The sequence below is a fragment of the Callorhinchus milii genome, unplaced genomic scaffold (assembly GCF_018977255.1).
Source record: "Callorhinchus milii isolate IMCB2004 unplaced genomic scaffold, IMCB_Cmil_1.0 Scaffold1, whole genome shotgun sequence".
In the NCBI taxonomy this organism is placed as follows: Eukaryota; Metazoa; Chordata; class Chondrichthyes; order Chimaeriformes; family Callorhinchidae; genus Callorhinchus; species Callorhinchus milii.
The window spans coordinates 39,053,438-39,078,611 of NW_024704742.1; the positions used below are offsets into that span (position 1 = coordinate 39,053,438).

At 40.8% G+C, this 25,174-nt stretch overlaps 1 protein-coding gene across 1 annotated transcript in view; it reads left to right on the top strand.

Moving 5' to 3' along the window:
- Positions 1-25,174, top strand: part of LOC103175881 (collagen alpha-1(XXV) chain) — a 355,351-nt gene that overhangs the window by 320,274 nt on the left and 9,903 nt on the right. The window contains exons 21-34 of the mRNA XM_042341303.1: positions 101-145; positions 242-319; positions 3,676-3,699; positions 4,489-4,533; positions 5,828-5,872; positions 6,008-6,079; positions 6,887-6,958; positions 7,673-7,723; positions 9,486-9,512; positions 11,818-11,898; positions 14,399-14,434; positions 15,276-15,329; positions 19,694-19,747; positions 21,152-21,205. Coding sequence (XP_042197237.1) covers positions 101-145; positions 242-319; positions 3,676-3,699; positions 4,489-4,533; positions 5,828-5,872; positions 6,008-6,079; positions 6,887-6,958; positions 7,673-7,723; positions 9,486-9,512; positions 11,818-11,898; positions 14,399-14,434; positions 15,276-15,329; positions 19,694-19,747; positions 21,152-21,205 — 738 coding nt within the window. The remainder of the gene's footprint in view (positions 1-100; positions 146-241; positions 320-3,675; positions 3,700-4,488; positions 4,534-5,827; positions 5,873-6,007; positions 6,080-6,886; positions 6,959-7,672; positions 7,724-9,485; positions 9,513-11,817; positions 11,899-14,398; positions 14,435-15,275; positions 15,330-19,693; positions 19,748-21,151; positions 21,206-25,174) is intronic.

Genomic DNA, 25,174 nt, shown 5'->3' on the forward strand with positions numbered 1-25,174 from the left:
TCCAGAGGCTTATTCATAATTGACCACTACTTTTTGAGTGGTTTTTTTAAAATGTCTAAGAATGCGTGAATAACTGTTTGCCAATGTCTCTCTGTGGTAGGGTGATCATGGAATGAATGGAGAATCAGGACCCATGGGGCCCAGAGTAAGTAGCTTTGTACTTCTCAGTGCTCATCTCTTAGTGCTGGTAAATAACAACTATAGTTATGTATTCACTATGGAATGCAATGATCTTTTTCAGGGTCCACCTGGGCAGAAGGGTGAACAAGGAGTCACTGAGATCATAGACTACAATGGTAATATCCATCAAGCATTGCAGGTGAGCACAATAGACTCAAATACTGTTCAAAATTAGCATGTCCTATATTTAGTAATCTGAAGTGCGGAAATGTGGAGGCATTACTGCATTTCAGCGCTCTGCGACATTTACTTTTCTCTACATTTGTTTTCCAAAATCTTCAGTCTGACACGTACCACGGTAATCAGCTGTTGGTCTCTGGAGTGGCAGCTTCTCTTTCAGCTTTCACTCCGATACAAACAGCTGATCTGACTCCAAGCCAGGTCTTGCCAGATCCAGAGTCTGGAAAATAGCCTGATTGATGTACATTATTAGTTGTCTCCAGAGACATGCTTGCCTCTGGGGGTAATCTGGTAGTGTAACAGCCACAGTTAGTAGTAAAGGAAGTAATGTTCAGGAAAGAACATCTTTTTGTTGGGACTTTGACAGTCAGGGAAAAATTGCCACAGGCTTCAATTTCAGTCTCTTGTGTGCATGTGCTTCTGTTGGGATTTTCCTATTACATCAACAAAGTTGCTGCCCTTAGTGATGAGAGGAATTTCATCTTCATTGTTTGCGATTTCAGCAGTTTCTTTGCTTCATATGGAATGTTGCACCTCTGATGTGCAATAGTGTGGGGAGGGGAGAGGGCGTTGTGGTCTAATCAGTAAAATAGCACTCTCATTCACTAAATCTTTATAATGGGATCATCCACTGTAAAGACTTAGTGGAAAAGATTGCTGTTTTTAGTGATCAGTATACTTTTGACCCCATTGGCAATGATTGAGGGTGGAACATGCCACAAGCTGACAGTTTCGCCTGCAAAATACACAGTCAATCCACTTTACAGTATATTCTGTGGAGCACTTTGAGATGTCTCAATGACGTGATAAGGCACTATATCAAATGCAAGGATTATTATCATAAAAAAGTATTTTAAAAATATAAATGCCATCACAAACATATCCCTGTTCCCACTGTATTTGTTGTACACATTTGGGTGATTTTGTTTGCCTATCAACATAAGGGATGTTAACCCTGGGAAATGGAACATTTCTCCATCTCAAGTGCCGACTGTAAGCATTAACTACTCCCAGGTCAAATTTAGAGCAGCTTGCAGAGTAAATGCTTCTTAATCCAAACTACAGAAGAGTACTCTCTGCTGTATTTTCCATTTCCTAAATCAGGCATTCACGTAGAGTCTTTGAGTGGGATTGTCAATCTAGGACCAATTAGCACTGAATTATTGGCAGTATGTGCTGAAGGCTTGTAACCACTGGGAAATGGTTGAGACTATTTTCACTTCCAGGCAGCAAAAAAGAGAATCATTCCATCAGTCTGGACTGGAATTGATTCTAGGTCCTTAGAGGCGAGTGTGTTCAACCACCAAACCATCCCACAAATAAGAAATATTTCTTTGTTTTATAGCTGACATTTGCACGTTTTTTTTTTCTCTTTTGGTGCAAGTTGGCTGTGTGGATGCTCTGCATGAGGTGGACACAATGACCTGGAATCATAGATGCAGGAAGATGAGACCATTCAACCCATTGGTTTCATGTCAGTACCCTGGGTTTGAAAAAAAAATGGGACTCGATCCTTGAGACAGAGGATTTTGTTGTTGAATTAGTTAAACTGTTAACATCTATTTAATATTTCTAAGTACAGTAAAAGCGCAGAGTCTGGGCAAGTTACCAGAACAATTAGAATCAGTGTGTAGTCAATGACATCTCATAGAGTTGTTAATGACTTGCTTTAAATAGCTGATAATACAAAAAGGGGTTTATGGCCTTTAATTTTTTTAACGCTTAATGAGGTCTAACAAATGAATTCAATTTTGACATTTGCAGTGTATTGATTAGAAATTAATGTCCCAGAGATGCCTCCCGTAACATTGTTCTCAATGCTAAATCGGTGAGGTTCAGTCGACATCCAGCTCAGTATTCCACTGCTGGCTATTGTGATGGTTATTTTTTAACTTCAGAAATACTCAGAGTAATCCACTCTTCTGCTAATCAACAGCTGTACGTGTGACCAGGTTTCGAGGATGGTGGTTTTTAGATTTGTATTGGGAAGGATTCTACGTCTGGCACATCAGACACATAATCGATATACTACAAATTCCTAAATTTGAAACCCATGTTCACCCCTAATTTAGCTATAAAATCGAAGTGACTCAGAACAATAAAACAGCTTCAGGAAACCAGGTGGCTGCCACTCATGATAGTTCCATGTCACACAGTTTGGAGCATGTCATAGTTCCAGCCACTTGGGATGTCCTCCCAAAATTAAAAATGTTACATAAATGTAAATTTGTTGTTGTGGTTGAGCACGATTGTCAAAAGTGGCCTCCTTGTTCCACAAGCAATCTTCTTGTTGAAAATATTGTGTGATTGTAAAAGCTTAACTTTCTTTTTCATTGGACTTATACCAATTAATAATAATAATAATCCTTGCATTTGATATAGCACTTTTCACGTCTTCTAGACGTCTCAAAGCGCTTCACAGAATATACTGTAAAGTGAATTGACTGTATATTTGTGGACGAAACGCGGCTGCCAATGGCGCACAACAGTGTCCCACAAACAGTCGTGGGTTGAAAATGACCAATTTATTATTGTTTTGTTTTGGAGGAATTATTATTAGGCGTGTGGAGTAAGGAAACTTGCCCAAGGTTTCGTCCTGCCCGGAATTGAACCAAGGTTGCTCGCTTGCAATTGGATACAGCTTAGTCCTTATCAACATTCAACAACATTTCTAGCATTCAAATAATACTTAACTTTAAGACATCCAATCAGTTCAATTTACTATGATCGTAGATGGCTCTTAATGCACTTCTGTTGTCCAGGTGCTATTTATTTTATCCTGTTTAATTTTCACTTTTTAGCTTTTAAATCACCAGTTCTCAACTTCTATTTGCAAAGCGCCATTCAGTACACTTGAGGAAGAAATTTAAAAAGCCTAATGCAGGGCTTCAACGATATTGGCTTTGAGACTGGTGTCAGGAGGATCCTAGTCCGACACATTAAGCGCTTATCTCCAATGTGCACTTTCTTCTGTATCACTGACTCCAGCTCCCTAGTACCTAATTAAACAATGAAGTAAAAATATTACATCATTCGTCGAGCTACAAAAATAGATTTTCATTGTCACGTACAGTGTTTACTCAAAAATGCCAAGAACAAAGGCTTAACTATTCATTTTTCTTAATCCTGGGAAAGTAAGACTGGATATGTGATAAGTGTAACCAAGCAGTTCAGAGGTATTGGAATAACCTGAAGGTGTAATATAAATGTAGCAAATGTCCATCCATGGCAAAATACAGTAAACAATCAGTTGCAACTGTTGATTAGATATCTCTTCACATGCATTTTTTTCTTTAATTTTGGCATTTTCGACAGAGGATCACCACTCTCACTGTTACGGTAATTAGCCAAGCTCCTGAGGACTATTGCATGAGCTATTGTGGCTTGTGGCTGTGTTACAAATTCAGGCTGCTGAAGTTTATATTAGTAACATTGTACAGCACTGAGGAGGATGTAGAAAAGATCCCTTTTCACATGACCTGCAATTAATGTAAGCTTCTTGGTACATTTGTTAGGAAACCCATTTCTTGCAAATCCTTGAATTTCTATTAATTTGACAGCTTTTCACTTGAATGTGATTGTCTTGCATCCAGTTCCCATCACACAGGATACAGTTCAAGATTGTGGTCCTCACCTTCAAAGCCCTCCATGGTCTTGCTCTCCCCTACCTTTGCAACCATCTAACCTTTTACCGACCTGCCCGCTCCCTCTGCTCAGCGGGCTCCAGCTTGCTTCACATCCCCCGGCTCACCCACCCCACCATTGGTGAGTGGGCCTTCCGCCACTCTGCCCCCACCCTCTGGAACTCCATCCCGCAGTCCCTCTGCCTCACCTCCTTTAAGAGCTGTCTCAAGACTTAATCTTTGACTGTGCCTTTGGTCACTCTCCTTCCGCCTCTGCCCTCCACCCTCCCGGATCCCAACCCTCAGCTCGGTCTGAACACTGATTGTCCAGCACCTTGGGATATCTTCCCGATGTGAAAGACACTAAACAAATGTAGTGTTGTTGTTGTTGTGCTTTCATTTTGAATTTACTAAGGCAATTGCATGTCCTATGAAAGGATGTTTGTGGAAAGACTTGATCTTGAATATCATTGTGTAAAACTAACTTTTCTGTTGGGCTTGTCAGGGTCCACCAGGGCCTCAGGGATCTCCAGGAATACAAGGGCCAAAGGTAAGAGAAATTCATTTCTTCCCATTTTTTAACAGGAAATTTCTGAATATTGCAGGAAAAGTCTTGCTTCTGTGTCTGGAATGAATAGGCTGGTGCCAAATAAGATGTGGGTTTCTGCTTCTGTGTTGTTTCTGCACTGCAATCACATTCATTCTGCAACAGTTGAAGTGATCACACCAGCAACTCAGTAACTGAAAGAGAGCATCTCTTTGAGGTTGAAAAAGTGCTCGTGGGTGAACAGTGGAGTGAAGAATGTCTTGAGACATAAAGTGTGTCTCTACCAGGGAACCCCACATACCTCAGGTGTACCTGCGAGCTCTTGCTAACAGAGACATCTCAGTTGCCTGCAGGAGATGCACTTAATGGCCAAGGTACATATTGCACTGTCAAGGCACCATTTACTCTGCAAATTCCCAACAACCACTTCTGCACCACTGACTAAGTTGAAGTTTGGTGATTAGGGCACTGCCAAAATGACATTTTCTTCTTTGTTGAATGTCCCACAATTAGTGAGACATTTCAGTAGTAATCTAAACATATCTTATATCTCTGTCCCTTAAACACAGTCCCATTAAAAAGGTGACTGTCTTAACTCATGTATCAGTTGCACTATTTTGAAGTATGGAAAACAAAGACAAGAGCAGAGAATTGTAAAAGTGGGGTAAATATGTTAGGATTAAAACACAGTACTGGTAGATAACATGGCCAACCAGACAAGGGTATATTTTACCCTCATTCTTTTAGAGTTTTTATTTATTGTTTATGTGTTGTTTAAAACATATAGCATATCTGTCACTGCTATAATTCATCTGCTGATAGCAAATATGGGAATTTATTTCCACCATTAGACAATTTCTTCTTTTGTGGCTTATGCAAAACATTAAGACCATTTTTTGTAGAGAGAAAATAGAGGAAGAGTGGAGGGGCGAAGAAGAAATTAAAAGAAGATCCAATGGCCAATTTGGCTCATCCTCTAAAATATCCATCATATCAACTCCCCATTACAGAAGCAAGTAAATGAATCCACTGTCTTGCTTCAGCCATCCTTTCTGGTTCTAGCTGCTGATTTCCCTCGGTGTAAAGAAATATTTTCAGATATTTGTCCTGAAATTGCCTTTCACGCCCATACAGCGGTGCTGTTATATCCTTGTTCATTGACATATCTGAACACTTTTCCAAGTTTATGAGGCATTAGTAAGAGAAGGAGGCTTTGGTTTCTCCTTAATAATTAGTTGAAGTGAGAAGCAATTGCAGTTCACTGAAAAACCATTTGTGTTTTTATTCTGAACAACAGGGAGACATGGGCCTAACAGGACCATCTGGACGTGATGGAGTGCAGGTACTGTGATGATACGGTGGAGTCTGTTGTAATCTTTTATGAACTATTTTTGGAGTTGATTGTTTCTATCAAATAGGTCTTTCGTAATTGAACGTGTACCATAATTCTCAGTGTCATTACCTTACTTATCTTCAGGGTCTTAGAGGGTCGAAAGGTGACATTGGTGCTCCAGGAGACAAAGGAAGCATAGGCCTCCCCGGCTTACCTGTGAGTGTATTTGATATTTATTTCTTAAGGAATTTCAAAGCAGATTCAAATAATAATAATCTTTGAATCTGATATATCATGTCATCGAAAAGTACTTAACAGAATTCACTGTAAAGTGTAGTAAAGAGCTGCAAAATTTGATTCAGGCTGTGACCTGAGGAGTTCTGAGTGTTTTGTATCCAGGGTGTTCATACTGCTTCCTCTTGGGCCAGAATTACAGCTAACAGAATTGGAGTTAATGCAGTCGGGTAAAAACTGTCAGGCTTCATAACAGATTTGGTGTTGCATTAAATCTGCTAAGAAACGTCAGAATTTCAGTCAGTAATTATTGACTGCATCCAGCTCTGACACCCCATTCACTCCTTCCACTCCGCTCACTCAGGCCTGCTACACATTCCCCACTTCATCCACCCCATCATTGCAGCAAAATTTCACCCCCCCATCCCCACCCTCTCCCCACACACACACACTCTGGAACTCTCCCAAAATTCTTTCACCTCACACCCTCCCTCTCTGATTTCAGAATCCATTTTAAAAACTACTCTTAATCCGTGCATTCAACCATTCATCCCATCTCCCAACTTGCTCTGGTTTTCTGTGTTAAGCATTTTGAGACATTATTTTACGATAGGCACGCATGTAAGTGCAAATTGTTGTTGATGGATTGCTGGAAGCCTCCCTGCTGGGAGCCAGGACCAGTGATCTGGAATAGTCACAGACATATCAAGGAAATTGTATTGTTTGAAAGTTCACGTTATTGTTTGTTTTTTACAGCTTGTCTGTAACCAGTGATTTTTCTTTGCATAGGGTATTAATGGAGAAAAGGGAGAGAAAGGGGAGAAAGGAGACCGTGGGTTACCTGGCTTACAAGGCCCTTCAGTAAGTGCCTGAATATTAGATACACTGATCATAGTCTATTACAGTGGAGCAGTTTCCTCCTTAATTCACTGAGGCTTAGGATGGGCGCGAGAGGTGGGAAGTGGTACTGTCTATGATTGTCTCTAAGACATTCTATTCAAGTGAGCCTCAGCTGCTCAGAAGGCTGCAGTGTTGCCTGAGAGCTCTGACTCTGAGGACTCATACAGCTGTCTTTGCCATCAGCTGTATGAAGTGGATGTGAATTCGAGATGCACAGAGAAAGCTCTAGCAATGGTGCATACTGGAATAGTACATGTGAAATACTACTGGAGTTGTATTGTTTTTCCAGACATATACATTTTTGCAATTCTCAAGCAGGCCTAAGTACATTACTCTGTGAGAGACTAAGAGATGAGAGATTCTGTCATAGTTAGATGTTTGTATTTCAACGATTTATGCTTGGAATGAGATTTGGCCATTATAAACTCACATTCCTCATAGTTGTTGCATGGAAGTAACAGGCAGAATATCGCTCCAAACATCTGTCTCAAGTAGTTATTATTTCATTAGGTCCTTTTTACATAAGTTCAAAAATGTGCCTACATTGCTACACATCCCAATTTTCAGCTGTAATGATGCACATTACAATGGGATTGAGTGTATTTCAATTTTATTTGAACTGAAGACAATCAGATATGGTGATGACTCTTACATGATGGGTATTTATGTGTGCAGATTGTAGGACCTCCAGGAGTCCCCGGAATGCAAGGCCCATCAGGTCCGATGGTAAGTCAAAACCTTTGGGTTTTGTGAGATAGGAGGTACTGTTTTTTAGTAAAGGGCACCAGAAAGTTCTTAAAGCCCTTGTGTTATCCTGCACATCATTCACAAATATTAAGTTTGAGAGTTCAAGCTGTAAGTCAGGACCTTGAGCTCACAATCTAGGTTGACACTCCAATACAATGTTGGAGGAGCACTGCACTGTCAGAGGTACCATCCTTTAGATTGGATCTTAAACCAAGCTCATATCTGCCTTCTTCAGATGGAAGATTTTTGCAAAGAAAAGGTAGTTCCTCCGATGTCCTGGCTTATTTTGTCAGTGCTTTGGGTGATATATCATCTGCAGACATTGCGTCAACTTCCACATGTATGTGGATGACACTCAACTCTTTACCTCCACCCTTGACTCTAGGACCACTGATGGCCTGACAGACTGCATGTCAAACGTCAAGTCCTGGATGAGAGCCAACTACAGTTGAACGTCAGCAAGACTGAGGCTCTCCTGATTGGCTCACGCTAGCGCCTCCTCACCTCAGGCACTGGCAGCATCAGCATCCACTGATGCACACTCTACCTCATCAAGCCAGTCAGGAACCTGGGCATCTTGTTCGACCTTCAACTGTCCTTTATTCCCCCACGTCCGTGCCATGACCCGCTCTGCCTTCCCCCATCTCCTCAACATTGCCAGACTCCGCCACTGCCTCACCCCTCAGGTCGCCGAAACCCTCATACGTGCCTTCATTACATCCCGGCTCGATTATGCTAATGCCCCACTTATCGGCCTTCCCAACACTTCCCGCCATAAGCTGCAGATCATCCAGAACTCTGCAGCTCATTTCCTCTCCCACACCAGGCTCCGTGATCCCATCACCTCCACCCTCGCCTGGATCCAGTGGCTCCCCATTCCTTCAGAGGATCAAGTTCAAAATTCTTGTCCTCACTTTCAAGGCCCTCCATGGCCTTGCCCCTCCTACCTCTCTGACCTGCTAACTCCTTATCAACTTGTCCACTCCCTCCGGTCAGCAGGCTCCGGCCTGCTCCATGTCCCCACTCTGGCCTGCCCCAGGCTGAGCTGTTCCATAGTATATGTTTTGCCCCACCCCTCAATGAGAGAATTGCATTCTCAGTCATGTCAAGTAGCTTAGAAGTTCAAGGGACTTACCTTGTTCAGGTCGGCTTATATGTACATTCCCATACACCATTTGCTGAGTCCAGAATTGGACAGGGTAGTTAGGTGCAACATAGGGGGTAGGATCCTAACTTGAATTTTAAGGCCCCAAATTCCTATGTTTTGCATGGAAAATAATTCCCACTGTAAAAGTTATTATTAACAGTGCAGTGAACTATGACCCAAAAGTCAGAAATACATGAGCTTCAGATGTAGTTTCAAAACACAAAATACTGCAGATACTGGAAATCTGAAAACAAAAACCGAAGTCGCTGGGAACCCTCAGGGGGTCAGGCAGCATTTATGGAGAAAGGAAAGTGAGTCAACGTTTCGGGTCCATGACCCTTTCATCAGAACTTTGAGAACTTTGAGTTCTGACGAAGGGTCTTGGACCCGAAACATTGACTCACTTTCCTTTCTCCATAGATGCTGCCTGACCTGCTGAGGGTTCCCAGTGACTTCTGTTTTTGTTTTCAGATGTAGTGTGTTAGGTGAGAATGGTCAGGTATTTCATTGCAATATACAACATGTTGAACTGGTTTACCAAAGTGAAGGCGGGATGTTACTCCATTTCCACTTATCCGTTATGTTGTATTGCAGGGCCCACATGGACTTCCAGGACCTAAGGTAAAACACCAGTAACGTCACAAAAGCTTGTAGCAACTAAAAAATAAATGTACCCCTTAATTTGTCTCCATACTCTTTTGTAAAATGAGTTGTGCATGCTATGTGCCATTTGTCTGCCTGATTTAATGTTGATTGTATGTTGTAGCATCTTTAAACCTGTAAGTTCTTAATGGAGCAGATGTTTTACATACTGTAGCAAAACAAATTGGCAACTATCTTGTTGAAAATTATTGATCAATCACTACCCTGAGCATAATACTGTATACCCATATATCAGAACAACAACTTTTCACCTTTGCTACCTGTGATCTGCTCTTCAAGCAGTAGATGACTGAATCCCCAATCTGAGAGTCAATAAAGTATTGAAGTGAATTTGGTTGCTTTAAAATGTTCTTCCCCCATCAATGTAAATAGAATACAAAAAACTAACTTCAAATTCTGCAGGCTAAGCATTAATTCATCAGTGTTGCTCAGAGAGGTAAAGCGGTGGTTTGGAAATGGAAACATCTCACGGATGCAATACAAGTTGTATGAGGATTCATTTTAAACAGAAAGCCTTGATAGTATAGCAAGAATCTATTTCTCACCACTGACACCATTTCTAATAAGAAATATATATTTTAAAAAGCAACAAAGTCCAACTTTGGCTATCACTGGAGCTCATGAACTTACGGGTTTAAAGTGATCACCACACAAAAAGGTGTTACTGAGGATTCCTGTGCATTAGTCACCATTACAGATAGTTTCAGCAGATGCACACTTGGGTCAGCTCACTGCAATTATACATTGCTTCTGTATACTTCACATTGATCACTCAAAGTGCATGGGGTTGCTTTCTTTACATCAGGGTCTCTTCAGTGCCATCAGTAACAAGGATCTTTCACTCACTGCAGCATTGTGACTGTGCATGCATTGGCCATACTCTTTTGTCAGCAATTGAACCAGTGCTTCAGGTTCTAGATTCTGTGACTGCACTATTATGCAAAATGGTTGATTGGTGTGGTTAGAGAATGCTGTTGGCTGCAGCTTTTAATGGCCATATCATATAAACTTCCTCCTCCTGTATCTATATTTTGCAAAATGAAGCATTATTAATAAGTGGAGTTGTCCTTAAAAGCTGAGCATGAGGGCTACTGGGCAGTGCGCTGCATTGTGACTCTCGGACTTGTGCTTTTCATTTTCCAATCATGTAAGTCAGTCAATGAGTGTAGAATAGGATTTGTTTCCTCATTGGAAGCTCATTAGACCAGTAATTTTACTAACTGGTGGAGGATTAGGTGCTGTTATGTGCCAAGGTCAGTAAAGTTATCTCTGGTCAGACAATCTTGCTCACAATCCCCAGTCAGTCTTTAGAGTGCCCAAATACATGCTACCTTTTCTATAGGCCAATGCTGTTAACCTTCTGTTGAGTACCAAGACCCCAAACAGTGAAATTGCTTGAGGGCCAGTTTGATAGGAACATGCGTGGGCCATTCAGCCCTTGAGCCTGTTTCACCATACATAAGATCATGGCTGATCTGTACCTCAACTCCAAATACCCGCCTTACCCCATATCCCTTGATACCCCATAACCAGTTTCAGGAATACTCCAACTCTCTGCATCAATAGTGAATGATGTGATGGGGGTCTGAGTCCACGATTCATCACAAACAGAGGCCACACACTTTCTCACAGGACAGGAGGGGTAAAGGAAAGTACAAGACCAACAGCAGAGAATGTTGGATTTAATTTATACTGGGTTAAGACAGCCTCAAATACTCTCACTGACCAGCAGAGGAGTGGGAATTATACTGAATCTCAAATCTGCTAATGTTTCACAGCTGGAGATTCTCTCTTCATAGGAATGAAGGAACAGGATAAGCCCATTCCGCCACCCCATTGGATCATGGCAGATTGTTTATCCCACTTGCCTACTTTTTCTCCATAACCCCGAATAACCTCACTTCCCAAGTACCTTTCCAGCTCCCTTTTAAACATCCTGATCATTGAATCTGCCTTTATAGCCTTTTGGGGCATTACATTCCACATTATTATTAACTTTACAGATTAAAGAGAGAAAAATATGTTTTACCTCTAGTGTTAAACTGCTGAAGAAAATTTGTTTAAATTCATCAGAGGGTTATGTGTGTGTGGTGGGGGTGGAAAACATATTGACCTGCTTGCAGAAGAGAAAAATAATTTGTACAATATTTGACCAATGCACTAGAATCTGCAGTATCTTTTTTGTGATAAAGTTGAATGCATTTCTGTCCTAGCTTTAACCTTCAAAGTAGCAAAAAAAGGTGGACTTTACTTTTACATTTAGGGTGAACCAGGGTTGAATGGTGTTAAAGGAGGGAAGGGTGAACCAAGTGAGAAAGGTGAAAGAGGACCCCTTGGTCTCCCAGTAAGTAGCTAACATTTAATATGGCTTAAATCACAGAGCTTGAACAGCTCTGGTTTACTCTGACCTATAATGGAACACGCACAGTCCTGGAGCAGAGACAGATCTTATCTCTCAGTATTTGTCCAATTGCCTTATTTATATTGCCTTTTACAGATCTTTTTAATCACAAATGTGCTAGTGTTTCCAATCAGTTCTGCAGAATGCAGAGCACACATCAAAATCCTAAATAATTAACACCCCTCATTGTCATTCTATGAACATTATTCTCTGCCTTGTGATGTCTCTGGGTTCAATTCCTGGCAGGGCGAAACCATGGGCAAGTTTCCTTACTCCACACGCCTGATAATAATCCCTCAAAAAAAATAATAAATTGGTCATTGCAATCCACTATTGTTTGTGGGACACTGCTGTACGCAATTGGCTGCCGGAAATTACGCCCACAAATATACAGTCAATTCACTTAACATTCTATTCTGTGAAGCGCTTTGAGAAGTCTAGAAGATGTGAAAAGAGCTATATCAAATGCAAGAATTATTATTATCTCCCTAAGGCATTTATACTAGTTGCTCATTTTATAAAATTGTCCTCAAGACTTGACCTCTCATTCACCATTTCAGCACTAGTAACTCAATCAAACTTAATTTCTTAATTTTAGGACACTTACTTGCTACTCTTTTAAAATCCTCTCACTTGTCTATAAATCCCTCCATGCCCTGGCACCTCCCTACCTTTCTGACTTACTTTCTCCACACTCCGCTACCCGCTACCTCTGCTCGACTGGCTCTGGCCTCCTGCTTGTCCCTCATCCCCTCTGCTCCACCGTTGGCGGCTGCGCTTTCAGTCACTACACCCCGAAGCTTTGGAACTCTCTCTCCCAATCCCTCTGCCTTGCCCCATTCTTTCCGTCTTTTAGATCACGGCTGAAGACCTTACTCTTCGATTGTGATTACGATCACCTCCTCCCTCCCGCATTAGGCTCTGCCACTGTCAAGTGCTCTGAGACGCCATGTAGTTTTTAAACACGGTGCAAACATAACCCCTTCCCTCCCCACTTTGAAAGCCCTACTCAATACTTACCTCATGCTTTCAGTCATCTTTCTCCTTCCCACTCTCTTCAGATCCCACCCTTCTCCCACCACTGATGGTGTGAAGTGCTTTGGAACTTCCTCCGGACGTGAAATGCATTATATAAATGTAAACTGAATTGTATTTTCTTAACCCATTCCTTATATAAATTGGCACAAAGAACTCTTAGGAAACACTTCAAATTTGTTTCCTTTACCTTGATTAACACTACCGCTCCTCATTTAACACCTGTAAAAAACGAGCAGCTCCCAGACTGGATTTTAGGAATCTCTATTCTGATTTAAAACTGCTTATTTGGAGCTGCAGCCATGTTCGAGCAGCCTATTTCAGGAAACCGACTACATAAAGTCAGACTCCTATATTTTATTTTCATTGGCAATGAAGTGGTTGATTGGGAGGAGCATCTGTGGTGATCAGAGGCCAGAAGCACTGAGTATAGACGAGTGTGAATTGAGGAAAAGGAACAAAGTTCACTGTTCCTTTATGCCAATTTCTTCTGCTTTGAACACAAAAATGGGTTAAGAAGCATTGTAGGTTTTAAGCCATTGTGCACTATTTTCCACCATTGTGGCATACCTAAAACCTAAAATTCCAAAGACAATCTTTCTTTCCCTAGTTTACAATCTAATCATTCTCAATGTTTGTGCTATTTGCAATGCTTAAGAATAAGGAGTAAATTTGGGTTGGGTTTAATGGGTCTATTAGATGCTGATTGAGAAAATAAACAAGGCATGAAAAGTTCACATTTAATGATCATCACATGACAACCCCCATATGACAGTAGTTTGTGAGTTGCCTTTCCCTCTGCTGTAACGCTGGATTGAATGCAACTAGTGCAATATGAAGCATGTTGGCCTTGCTCCCATTGGGAAACCGTGTTTGTGAAGGTATTGTATTGCCTCACACTATATTTCTGTTTCTGTGAAGCTGCAGGTATGATCACTCTAGCTTGGTTCACTATGGACTTTTCCATACCTCCAAAAGAAAGGAAATAGTTTCTCATAGAAATGACGGAAGTAGCTGGAGTGCCAAGGCTGTGCAATGAGAGAGTGGCACAGTGTATTAGGAAAGTGCTCTTGTTGCACACAACACAACCAGATGGGCCTGAGATGCTGCATTTTTCTTGAACAGGGCTTCTTTTAATAATAGTCCACAGCACACTTCTCACTTAGATCAATTTTAGATAATTAACCACAATGTTCTATAACTTCATGTCATCTGTTCTCCGTTACCACTAAATGATACATTACTTTTTGTGCTAAGGCCTGTTGTGTCTGTGATTGTATTTAATACACGACTGAATCAGGGACCCCACCTTAATTTCATTTGTGTGAAGTTGTTTTTGATCATTAACCATCGTACACTAAAATCGTGTTCCTCTTACCCCACCCTTCTAATGACACAAATCATGCAGGGCGCATCTGGCTTAGATGGACAGCCAGGACCGCCGGTGAGTGAGTCACGTTTGTACTTAAAGTACTCCTTATCCTTTCTTTTGACTATCCTCTTTCTGCTTGGTGCTGGCAGTCCACTGAAGTTAGTCAATGCTGTGTGCTCATAATCCCCTCCTTCATACTCACTCCATTCTTTGTGCATGATTTGTTCACACGCCAGCAGGAGGTGCTAATAAGTCCTCTTCACTTGGTTAAGTTTACCTGTTTTTTTCCCCCCCTTTTAACTCCGGTCAGTATGCTACATTAGTCCAAGGTAAACTCACAGAGAGAAATAAAGTGCGTCAGTGTCTTAGGAAAGAACAAATGCAATTTGCCTTTTACATTGGATGCCAATCGAAAAAAACATCTTAAATCTATATTTTGAATTCATCAGGGATTTCCCTTGATGGCTGCAACGTTCTCCTGAAATTAACAAACCTACCACCAGTGTGAATTGGAGCAGGTCCAAGGTGAATGTAGACTGCTGATGTTTCAGTGGGTTGTGGTTACAGGCAAGTGTGGTGTGCCAAGGCTGTACCTTCTTTAGCTAGAGGTCCATCCATTTGCTACTAACTGTACCACAAGTTGGGTTGCGAAAAGTTGACAAAGTGCAAAAAGAATTGTGCAAATGAGCAAACATTGAGCCGTTCGACCCTTCTTGCTGCCTCTGTCATTTTGGAAGTTGTTTTGTGTTATCAATCGGACAACCTCCAGTATGTACATTGCCAGTGATGGAATAATATTCACAAATGTGTGAAATGTCCTTGTCTGTTTCCCCCAGGAAAGAGAAGTCTTTTATTTCATCAATAGATGTAGGGAACTTTCACCACAGTTAACTGTTTTCTTTGTGTTCACCAGGGTATGGATGGTCCAATGGGTCCCTCAGGTCCAGCAGGTCCGAAGGGGGATAGAGTAAGTATTGAGAAATTTTGCAACAAGATACAAATATATCAACTAATAGAGCATGAGAGTATATAAAGCACATCTAGAAATAAAATCAACAGATGTACGTAGAAATAATGAAGCATCTACATCACGTTGACTCACAGAAATTCCTTTTGAATCAATTCCTATCAGAGCAGAATTCCCATGGTTTGACATGAAGTTGACAATAGACTTCTGGTTACTTATAGGGTTCTACACTTGTATTTTTTAAATTAAAGACATTTCTGTCCAATGATGCAAAATAAAATACACAGATGATAATATTGTATCTATTAAAACTGCTGTACAGTGTAGTCACTGTGGTTTTTGCAGAACACTTCTTTGCCTTTTTGATTTCTTCCCTCTTTAGCTCTGATTCAGATGATGCTCTATGTCTAGGAAGACTAAACATCTCTACAAGTGCAATTAATACTAATCCTAGCACTACAGTCGAGGGCTGCTGTGCTGAGTGGATAGGGCTGCCCTATATTCTTGGCTATACAATTTGTCACCATTCCCTGCTGCACTTGACAACCAGACCTCCACAGAAACGCACTCATATGATGGGGGCTGTGGTGGGGAGAAACCGACCATGTGTACTTGTGTATTGTTAGCAGAGCCAAGTATTCATATCTGGTCTATTGCAACAATTCCAAGCTCTCTGTCAGATTGGAGTAACATTTGAAGTACATTCAAGGCATTTGTTGTGTTAAATGTTTGATAACTACCAGCAGGTGGAGCAATCCTCTCCAGGTAAGTGGAATTGTCCTCTTCCAGAAAACGTGACAGTGTTTGTTTCAATCCGATGATCTTTCAATTGTATTTTCTGGTCACCTGGGTGTCTTTAAAGAGATTTATTTATTTGATATATTTTCTGGCTTTCATCAGCCAAAAAAAGGGAAATTCACACTCTCCCCAGGTTAAGTGGGGCCTAGTATGCTTTACTAATCAGTTTATATGTTAAATCTCTGTTTAAACAATGGCATCTGAAGTTTTAAAGCATTTTCACAATCAGTGTTTTGTCTGATTTCAAGAGGGTTATTCTCATTTTATTAGTAAGTTTATGATCTTTGCTCACAGCCCATGCCACTGAAATACTTATTCACACCCCTGCCATATTCTGCTTAGCATTTTCTGAGGCACTCCTCCTTGGTCTCCCTAGCTCCACTATTCGCAAGCTGCAACACATCCAAAGCTCAGTTGCTCGCATCCTCACCCACACCAAACTTTATATGCTCATTGCCTCATGGATCAATTTCAAGGTCCTCGACCCTACCTCCATAACGACCCACTCTCTGATCTTCTGTCCCTCTCCTCGCTTGCCCCCTCCTTTCAGCTAACTTGGATGTTTTTTCCGCCTTCTCCATTGCACCATCAGTAGCCGATCCATCAGTTCCTACACCCCTAACCCATGGAACTCTCTCCTTCTACCACTCCATCGCGCCTCATCCCTTTCTGTCTCTAAGTCTCACCTCAAAATATAGCCTTTCAGCACACAAAAGTTATGGCCACCTCCCTTTCCCTCTACCCCCTCTTCCTTGTTTGGTGTCCACCCAAGTCATTTTAAAGCTCTCGGGGTATGTTACCTTATGTAAAATGCAATTTGTTGCTGTGTACTCTCAGCCCAATACAATCCGAGAATAGTAACTACCTACTTCCAAAAGGTGGCAAAGTTTAACAACTGCAGAAGTGTTTATTTGGGATGTATTCTGGGAGATAAATAATGGTTAACGAAGGTTTATATCATTGTGGTGATGACTCTTCCCCTAACTATTTGATCTAATCACTAATCGGAATGAAAAACAGACCAGTGTTGCAAGTTTTTAAAAAAAAAACGCTTTATTTGAGTAAAACATAAATAACAAACACATATCTATAAAGCAATTTGTATTTTAGTTGCTTTGTACATAGAAAACATTTGCTTACAGCTTTACAGCATTAAATTTACTAAAATTAACTTTAACTTTAAATGGGTTACTGCAGGAAGGTCATAGGAGTCTGTGTACTAGCTTAATATTTGTAAAGCAGCAAATGGGGGAATGGGCTGCAAACGCATCACTGACTGACTTAAACAGTGCAGGGCTTGGTAAAAAATTAATGAGCGAATAAGAGTAAGTGTCGTATATACTTAGCAAGTGTTTGTTTAAATGAGAAGGCTACATTTCCATTTCTAGTTGTTATTTTTCTGGCAGGATTAGTGGTCTAAAATGGCTAACAGATTGCAGGAAATTGCATTTCAGGAAGTCAAAGATCTTGTTTCAGGGAAATTTGCCCATCCAATATTATTTTGCTTCCGACATTCCAAAGCTTTGACCTAGAATGGAAACAGTGCAAGTTTCCTTCTTGCTGGCAACGTTGATAAAAGCATTGCTTAGGATGAAACTCAGCTATACACATGCAGACAGAAGTTCCTAGGTTAAATCCCGGATACGTACTGAATCAGCTGATCTTAACCAGAGTTTGGCTGTTGTACTTTGGGCTAGGAAGGGAAAACGTCATCTGAAATTCATCCCTGATCACTATTGAAAAACAGAAAGAACAGCCACTTGGGTGAGATCAGAAAAGGTGCCCAACACCTACTGAACTGTGCCCAAGCAGGAGTCAATGTCTTTAGGAAAGGGAAGACAATTTGGAGGATAAAAAAAAGTATTTTTGGTAATTTTTTTAATGCTTTTTTATGGGAAGTAGACAGGCAGCTTTATTAACTCTTAGTTTAGAACCTATATATCATTTGTATGCTATGGCTCGCCTACAAAATAGTGCAGTAAGTACACTTTACAGTAAACTCTGAGAAGCACGTTGAAACATCCGACTGACTGGAAAAGCGTTATATCAAATGCCAAGGATGATTATTGTTATTTTATTGTAGCATTGGAGTACTGTGTAGCAACTGCAGATTTGAAAGCATTCATGCAATCCAAAATCTCAATTGAAACAAATGTGAGATCAGGTTTTACATATTAATTTCAATACAGATAAATGTAACATTATGCTTATAGGATAGCAATAGGAGGCATATATACACCATGGATGTGACGAGATTTAATAAGGGGTTGCTGAAATAGATCTAGGGGTTTTAGTTGACCCAGCATGGCCAAACAGTGTGAGGAAGCAATAAACGAGACCAAAGAGTTGTAGAGTGATATGACCAAATCACTTGAGTTCAGATCCCTAGAAACCAAGGTACATACCTGTAGTCGTGTACAGTTTTGTTTGCTGCAAGATAAGGGATCAAGTCCTAGAGGCAGTCCAGAAGAAAGCAACCAAGCTGATCTTGCGTTAGATGATAGCTATAATGACCAACCAAGGCTCTTCAGCCTTTTAAGAGATTTCTCAAAAGGAACTTATAGAGGCATTTAAAATACTAAATGGGGTGCAGAAAGTAAACCCAGAATAATGCTTTCAGATATGCAAAAAAGAACAAAAGAGCACAGCTTTCCGGAGTTGTGAATGGAAATTTTATGACAGATGCAAAGTACATAGAGGAAATCAACAACTGAAATGGGTTACCGCAGGAAGGTCATAGAAGTCTGTGTACTGGATTCATTTAAGAAACAGCTTGGAAGATGGTAGGATGAATATTTTAGAAAGATGAGTTCAAATGGGCTGAAGGGCTTTTTTCTCTCTTGTGATAACAAACATCCCATATTGAACTGACGAAGTTTAGTTCATTTTAATTGAAAATTGGTCCCAGATCCATGATACAAGCCCAGCTGCTCCATTGTTCTTTTATCTGCAACATACTTCACTACAGAGACAATGGAGTCAAACAGGTTGCACGAGGCTACAGATCATTTTAGCATGTTCAAACATTTTTTTGTTTCTCTAAAATAGGACCATTTTCTGCTCAATTTGTCAGATAGGTGGAATTCTGATAATTACCAGCTAGATTAAAGAGACAAAAATATTAGTAATAATAATGGTAATTGCATTTGATTTGACTATATATATATATATTATATATGCCCTCTAGACTATTTAAATGTCATCCTGACTACCACTCCAACTCGGTATGTTCTCTGACTAGTGAATTATTCTGAAGTTATCATCTCCTTTGTGAAAAATAGCTTCCAATATCAAGAATATTATGGCAAACTGACTTAATCATTAATGGTTTTCACTTCAGCTGTTATTTTCCATTAGATGCTAAAGCTATTATTGGGAGTGGGGTATATATAAGAATATATTACTCAGGATTATGTTAGACTATGTTACCAGCAAGATTCTAAACTTGCCATATCCCACAGGACTTGCTATGCTTAGTGGTTTCTGTGGCTGTGGTTACTTAGCAAAACCAAAGATCTTGAAATCCAGGATTGTTTATAATTGTGATCACTTTTTTTTGTTTTTAGGGTGAAAAGGGAGTAGGTGGTGACCCGGGGCCAAGGGGCCCCACAGGTTTGCCCGTAAGTAAACTGATTGTCAGTGTGCTCACAGTGCGCAAGCTGCAGAAATGGAATGGGACAGCTTCACACAGCTTGGATTACTTATTGAACTCAAGATGGTTGGGAGTTGGTAATGAGTGCATTATTTATTCCAGGGTCTCAGCTCACACTATAAATCACACCAGTGCAGCTCAACTTGTTTACAGCTCATCTGAAACCTGAGATTAAATTACACCCATATACAGTACTCGCTTTCTACCAGCTACAATTATGTAAGAGGCACAGCAAAATGAAACTTAACTCCTGAGCATTAGACTGGGCTGACATGCCACAGATTGAAGGCTGTGGATGAGAGACTATTCAGTGGAATGATGAAACACACAATTGGCAGGAGGGTCTATGGGAATTATTTTGCAGTTCCAAAGCTAAATTAAAATTAAGAGACTGGTATACTGTATATGTAAGAATATATTACTCAGGATTGTGTTAGGCTACGTTGCCAGCAATAGTACTATGCTTCCGTAGTTTAAACGTTAGATAGTTTGCCCAGATACTCACCTGCACAAAACTCAGTACCCCCATCATACCAGTCCTTGTCAGGCTCCACTGGCTCACAATTACCGAACGGATTGATTTCAAGATCCTCTCACTCCTTTTCAAATCCCTTCATGCCCTTGGACCTCCCTACCTATCCGATCTGCTTATCCCTTACTCCATCACCCGCTGGCTCCAGCCTCTTGTTTGTCCCTCGTCCCCTGTGCTCCACCATCAGTGGCAGTGCCTTTAGCCACTACGTCTTGAAACTTTAACTCTCTCCCTCAATCCCTCTGCCTTGCCCCCGCCCCACTTTCAAATCCCACCTAAAGACCTTCCTTTTGATCGTGCTTATGGTGTTACCTTCCCCCTCCCTCTTCCCGGCTCAGTGTCAGACTCCGCCACTGGGACACTACCCCGCGTAAAGGGTACTATAAAAATACAAGTTGTTGTTGGCTAGGTGGTTGTTCCCAACAGAACAGACTGAGAAGGTACTAGAGTTCTGAAATTCGTCATGTTCTTAACCTTGTCTTAAAATGTACGATTGTGCAGAATTTGGGAAAAAGGTTTAATTCAGTCTTAATTTGGAAGTTGACTTTCTGCAGTTCTTAAATAGAGTAGAGTTGGAACAAGCTCCCAACAAACACAGACACTGCTGCCATGATTAGTGCAAATACAAATTTACATTTATATAGCAGGGTATCCTAAGGTGCTTAATATTCCTCAATTCCTTCAGAAAAGAACTGAATAAATATCTAGCTGGAACTGGAATTGAAATATATATAAAGATGTGCTAACTGTGATGAAGAATATTCCAAAAGAATACAATAGATTTCATACTGCTTTGGGAAGATAATTTGGTCGTTAATCCATTTAATGTTTTACTTTCAGGGCTTCTCAGGCCATCAGGGAGAAAAAGGAGATAGAGGAGAAAGGGGAGAAAAGGTGCAATTCCTGACCTATGTATTGTTGTCTGTTTGTATCTGTGTGTTGTCTGATTGTATCTGTGTGTTGCTCTATGATTGTGTCTTGTATTATTGTGTCTGTGTGTTGTATGATTGTATCTGTATTGTTCTATAATTGTATTTGTGTTTTGCATGATTGCATCTGTGTATTGTTATATGATTGTATCCGTGTAGTGTATGAATGTATCTAGGTATTGCTGTATGATTGTGCATAGATTGCAGTGTGGTCCAACAGGTGGCCAGTGGGCTGCATCCAGCTTGGTGAGTGATTTTTTCCGCCCCGAGACCATTTCCAACTTCGGGCCACTCACTAGCCTCCTTCCCAGTGAACGATCTTCTCATGGCAGTGGCAGGAGTTGGTGGTTGGGAGGACACAGAACGGGGAGTGCCAATAATGCCACACACTCTTATTTCCACTCCCCGCTCAGTGTCCTCCAAAATGCCAGCTCCCGCCACTGCTGCAGTGAGAGGCAAAGAGTGTGTGGGGGGAGAGAGTGTGTGAGAGGGAGGGGGGAGAGAGGGGATTGAGATTGATTGATTAATTGATTGATTGATTGATTGATTGAAAGAGAGGACAGACACTGAGTGACGTACCGTGCAGTTTCCTCACAGAAACTCTCCCCCAGTGAAATACTTCTCTATGTCCTTCATCCCCCCTCCACATCCTACCTCTGTGACCTCCTGACCTGGCCATTCCCTTTGCCCACAAACGCCAGCTTGCTTCATGTCCCCCCACCCCATCTGCTCCACAATCGTCATTTTGCCCTCGCTCTCTGTAGCTCCATTCCCGGAGTCCTTCTGACTCGCTCCCTCCCTCCTCTCTTTGAAGGCATGTCAAGCCCTAACTCTTTGACTAGGCTTTCGGTCATCTTTCCCCTTCCCCACCTCTCTCAGCTCCCACCCCCAACTCAGGTCCAGCAGACAGTATTGAGCACTTTGAGACCCCCTTCCAACATGAAAAGGCTATGTCTCTGGAAGGGAAACAAAATAATGCTTAAGTGGCCCGCAGACCTTCCTCAAATAAGGAATCCGGCCCACTGCAGCCAAACAGTTGGACCACACTGGTGTGTGTGTGTGTATGTATGTATGGTTGCATACTTGATAGATTGTATTGGAACATTGTGTGACTGTGTATTGCTGTATATTTATTGATACATTGGTGCATGAATGTATCTGTGAATTGAAAGCATGCATCTGAATTACTGCATGATTGTGTTATTGCTTGAATATATCTGTGTGCTGCATGTCAGTGCTTCTCTGTCTATCTTCATATTATATGAATATGTCTGTGTATTGTATGAATGTTTTGTATTATATGAATATATCTTATGATAGCTTATTTCATTGTTTGTTGAAATGAAATGATCTGGTTGCATGACAACCAGATTTGCATAAAACTGCAGTATTCCTTTTTGATTCTATTTTGGTTAATACAACAAGTGATATAGTCTCTATGTATTATACATGTCTGATATACAGTCAGGCAGATTTAACTGGCTGTTGTACAATGCAGGGCTGAAAATCACAGAGTGGAATAATGATAAAAATGTTCGTCACAAATACAGTAATTTATTCAGTCTTCAATTCTGTGAGTAGGACTTGTTTTTTTTCTCTGCTCCAATTTTCTCCCTCCCCATTCTCTCCTGAAGACAGTTTAATTTCTCATTGTTCTCCCTGAATACAGTTCTGCAGGTACCTGGTACTTCACCTAAGTTGCCATTATTCCTGTGTGTACCTTGATGGTGAACTCTGACAGACACTTCAATTGTGGGTGGCAGCACAGTTAAACCCAATCCTATCTTGGAGGATTAGGGCAGTCAATACAGGAGGGATTTTTCCCACTCAGCTCCTGCTAACCCTGCAAACCCAAACTCCAATGCGTAGGGAGTCCCAATCTAGATAAGCAGCAGGAAGCTTGCCGGGCAGTTTTCACAACACCAAGCGCCAGTAATACTCCAACAAACACTCTAGGGACCCCAGTTCTTAACTTTCACCAACCTATGCCTAAAACACTTTGCAGGATTGGTGAGCAGAGTGTGTTTCTTTGTTGAGTGAATACGCATTCCATTCCAGACAAACTGAAATGTCCATCCATATGTGGAACTCAGTTTGGTTTGGATGCTCTTAAATTTAATGATTGGATATTTGTGTGTGTTGGACAGGCTGAATCAGGCTGACCAAAACAAAAGAGTAAAGTAGCAAGAGTAAATGAGCTGAAATATTCTGTATTTGTGCATTCTATAGCAAAGTGGATCAGGTTTCCAGACCAATGGAATTGTTCACTTTTTTGCATTTTATTCCTCCGAATCGCTACCTTGCCCATTTCTGTTTAATTGTAAATCAACTTTTTCTTTAAGAATTGAAGATTGAAATATTTTGTTCACTAAACCTAAGATACCCACATTTATAGAAATTCGCAAAGCACAATATGTTGCTAATAGTGGCAAAGTAATGTCAATATTAGCCCTCAGCAACATCTGCTGGCAAACAGTAAAAAGGAATAATGAAGTTACTCTTGTTTGCATCAGAATATGTTTATAAATTAACTATGGCAATATTTACGTGCAGAGCTCTAACTGTCCGCAGCTCTCTTGTACTCTTCATGCACTACCCATCTTCAGCTTTCATGTACCCTGCATGTGCCACCCATCCCTCTCCTATAGTCTGCATGATCTATCCATCCAAGGGTCAATTGTGGCCTGCATGCACTCTTCATCCACACCTGTTCTGTAGATTGCATCCAACCACAGCTCTTCTATACACTGTATAAGTTATGTTTCAATAGTTCTGAGTGTGTGCCATCTACAGCTCTCCTGGATATTTTATGATGAGTCTGATCTCATTTGTTTCACAGATTGCATGAAGTATCCAGCAACAGTAAAATTTGTCTCTACCAGTGAAACATGTGACTATAACATATTATTGCCAGAGTTATGCGAAAATAAAAGTTCAGTCAAACCTTCGATTATACTACATATAGCTTTTGAAGATTAAATGACTTTCATTTTGTACGCCTTTGAAACAAAACAAATCTACTTCAGTTGATCTAATGCCTTTCTGAGTTGATTGGTTCACTGGTATAGTATATGTATATCACTGGCACTCAGACTTTAGTTGAATATCTTCATAACAAGAGGAGAGCTGTATTTGGCATTATCCAATGAAAATATTTGATTTCCATTTTGCTTTCAATTGCACAATTTATTGTGAGTATTTCTAGTTTGTAGAGGCACTATTTTTGTATATTTGCTCATGCTAACCTCCTGAATAAGGATTGACTTATTAGTAATTATTGGCTACTGCCTTCTTAGGTAAACACAAAGGAATAATGCCTCTATAATAATTATATTCCTTGCTTATTCGCGTGGCTTAGACTGAAGCATGCTTCACTTTCCTGGAGGTGCCTTCCCTTCTCCTTCCCCTCTGCCCCCTGAAACCTTTGCATATTGGTTCTTGCCTAAAGGCCCGTTATCCCTTAATTTGACTCCTAGAATCAAAAAGTTGTAATATTATCTTGTAATTTCTGAATATAACTTGCTCCTACATGCTCCTGCTACCTCACTAATTTCCTTTGTATTTTCTAATACCGTTCCTTTCCCTCACTACAGTACCTTTGTTCCTCTTAACCTTATGGTTTGTACGCTTTTTTTATTTCAAACTCATTATTACCCTTTTTTCAGATTTTTTTTATCCCCCCCCCAAGCTTTCAAATTGGCTGAAGTAATGTACAGTAACGTGTAGCAGTGTGTGAGTTCACAATAAAATAGTTGTTTTTGTTGACCAAACCATTGTGTCCACAGGGGGAAAAGGGAAAGAAAGGCAAAAAAGGGCCTAAGGGGGAGAAAGGAGAACAGGGTGCCCCTGGATTAGATGCACCTTGCCCATTGGTATGTCTCTGCTGTGAATAAAGTAATCAGTCATCTCAAGTCAAGCAAAAGAGAGAGGCACA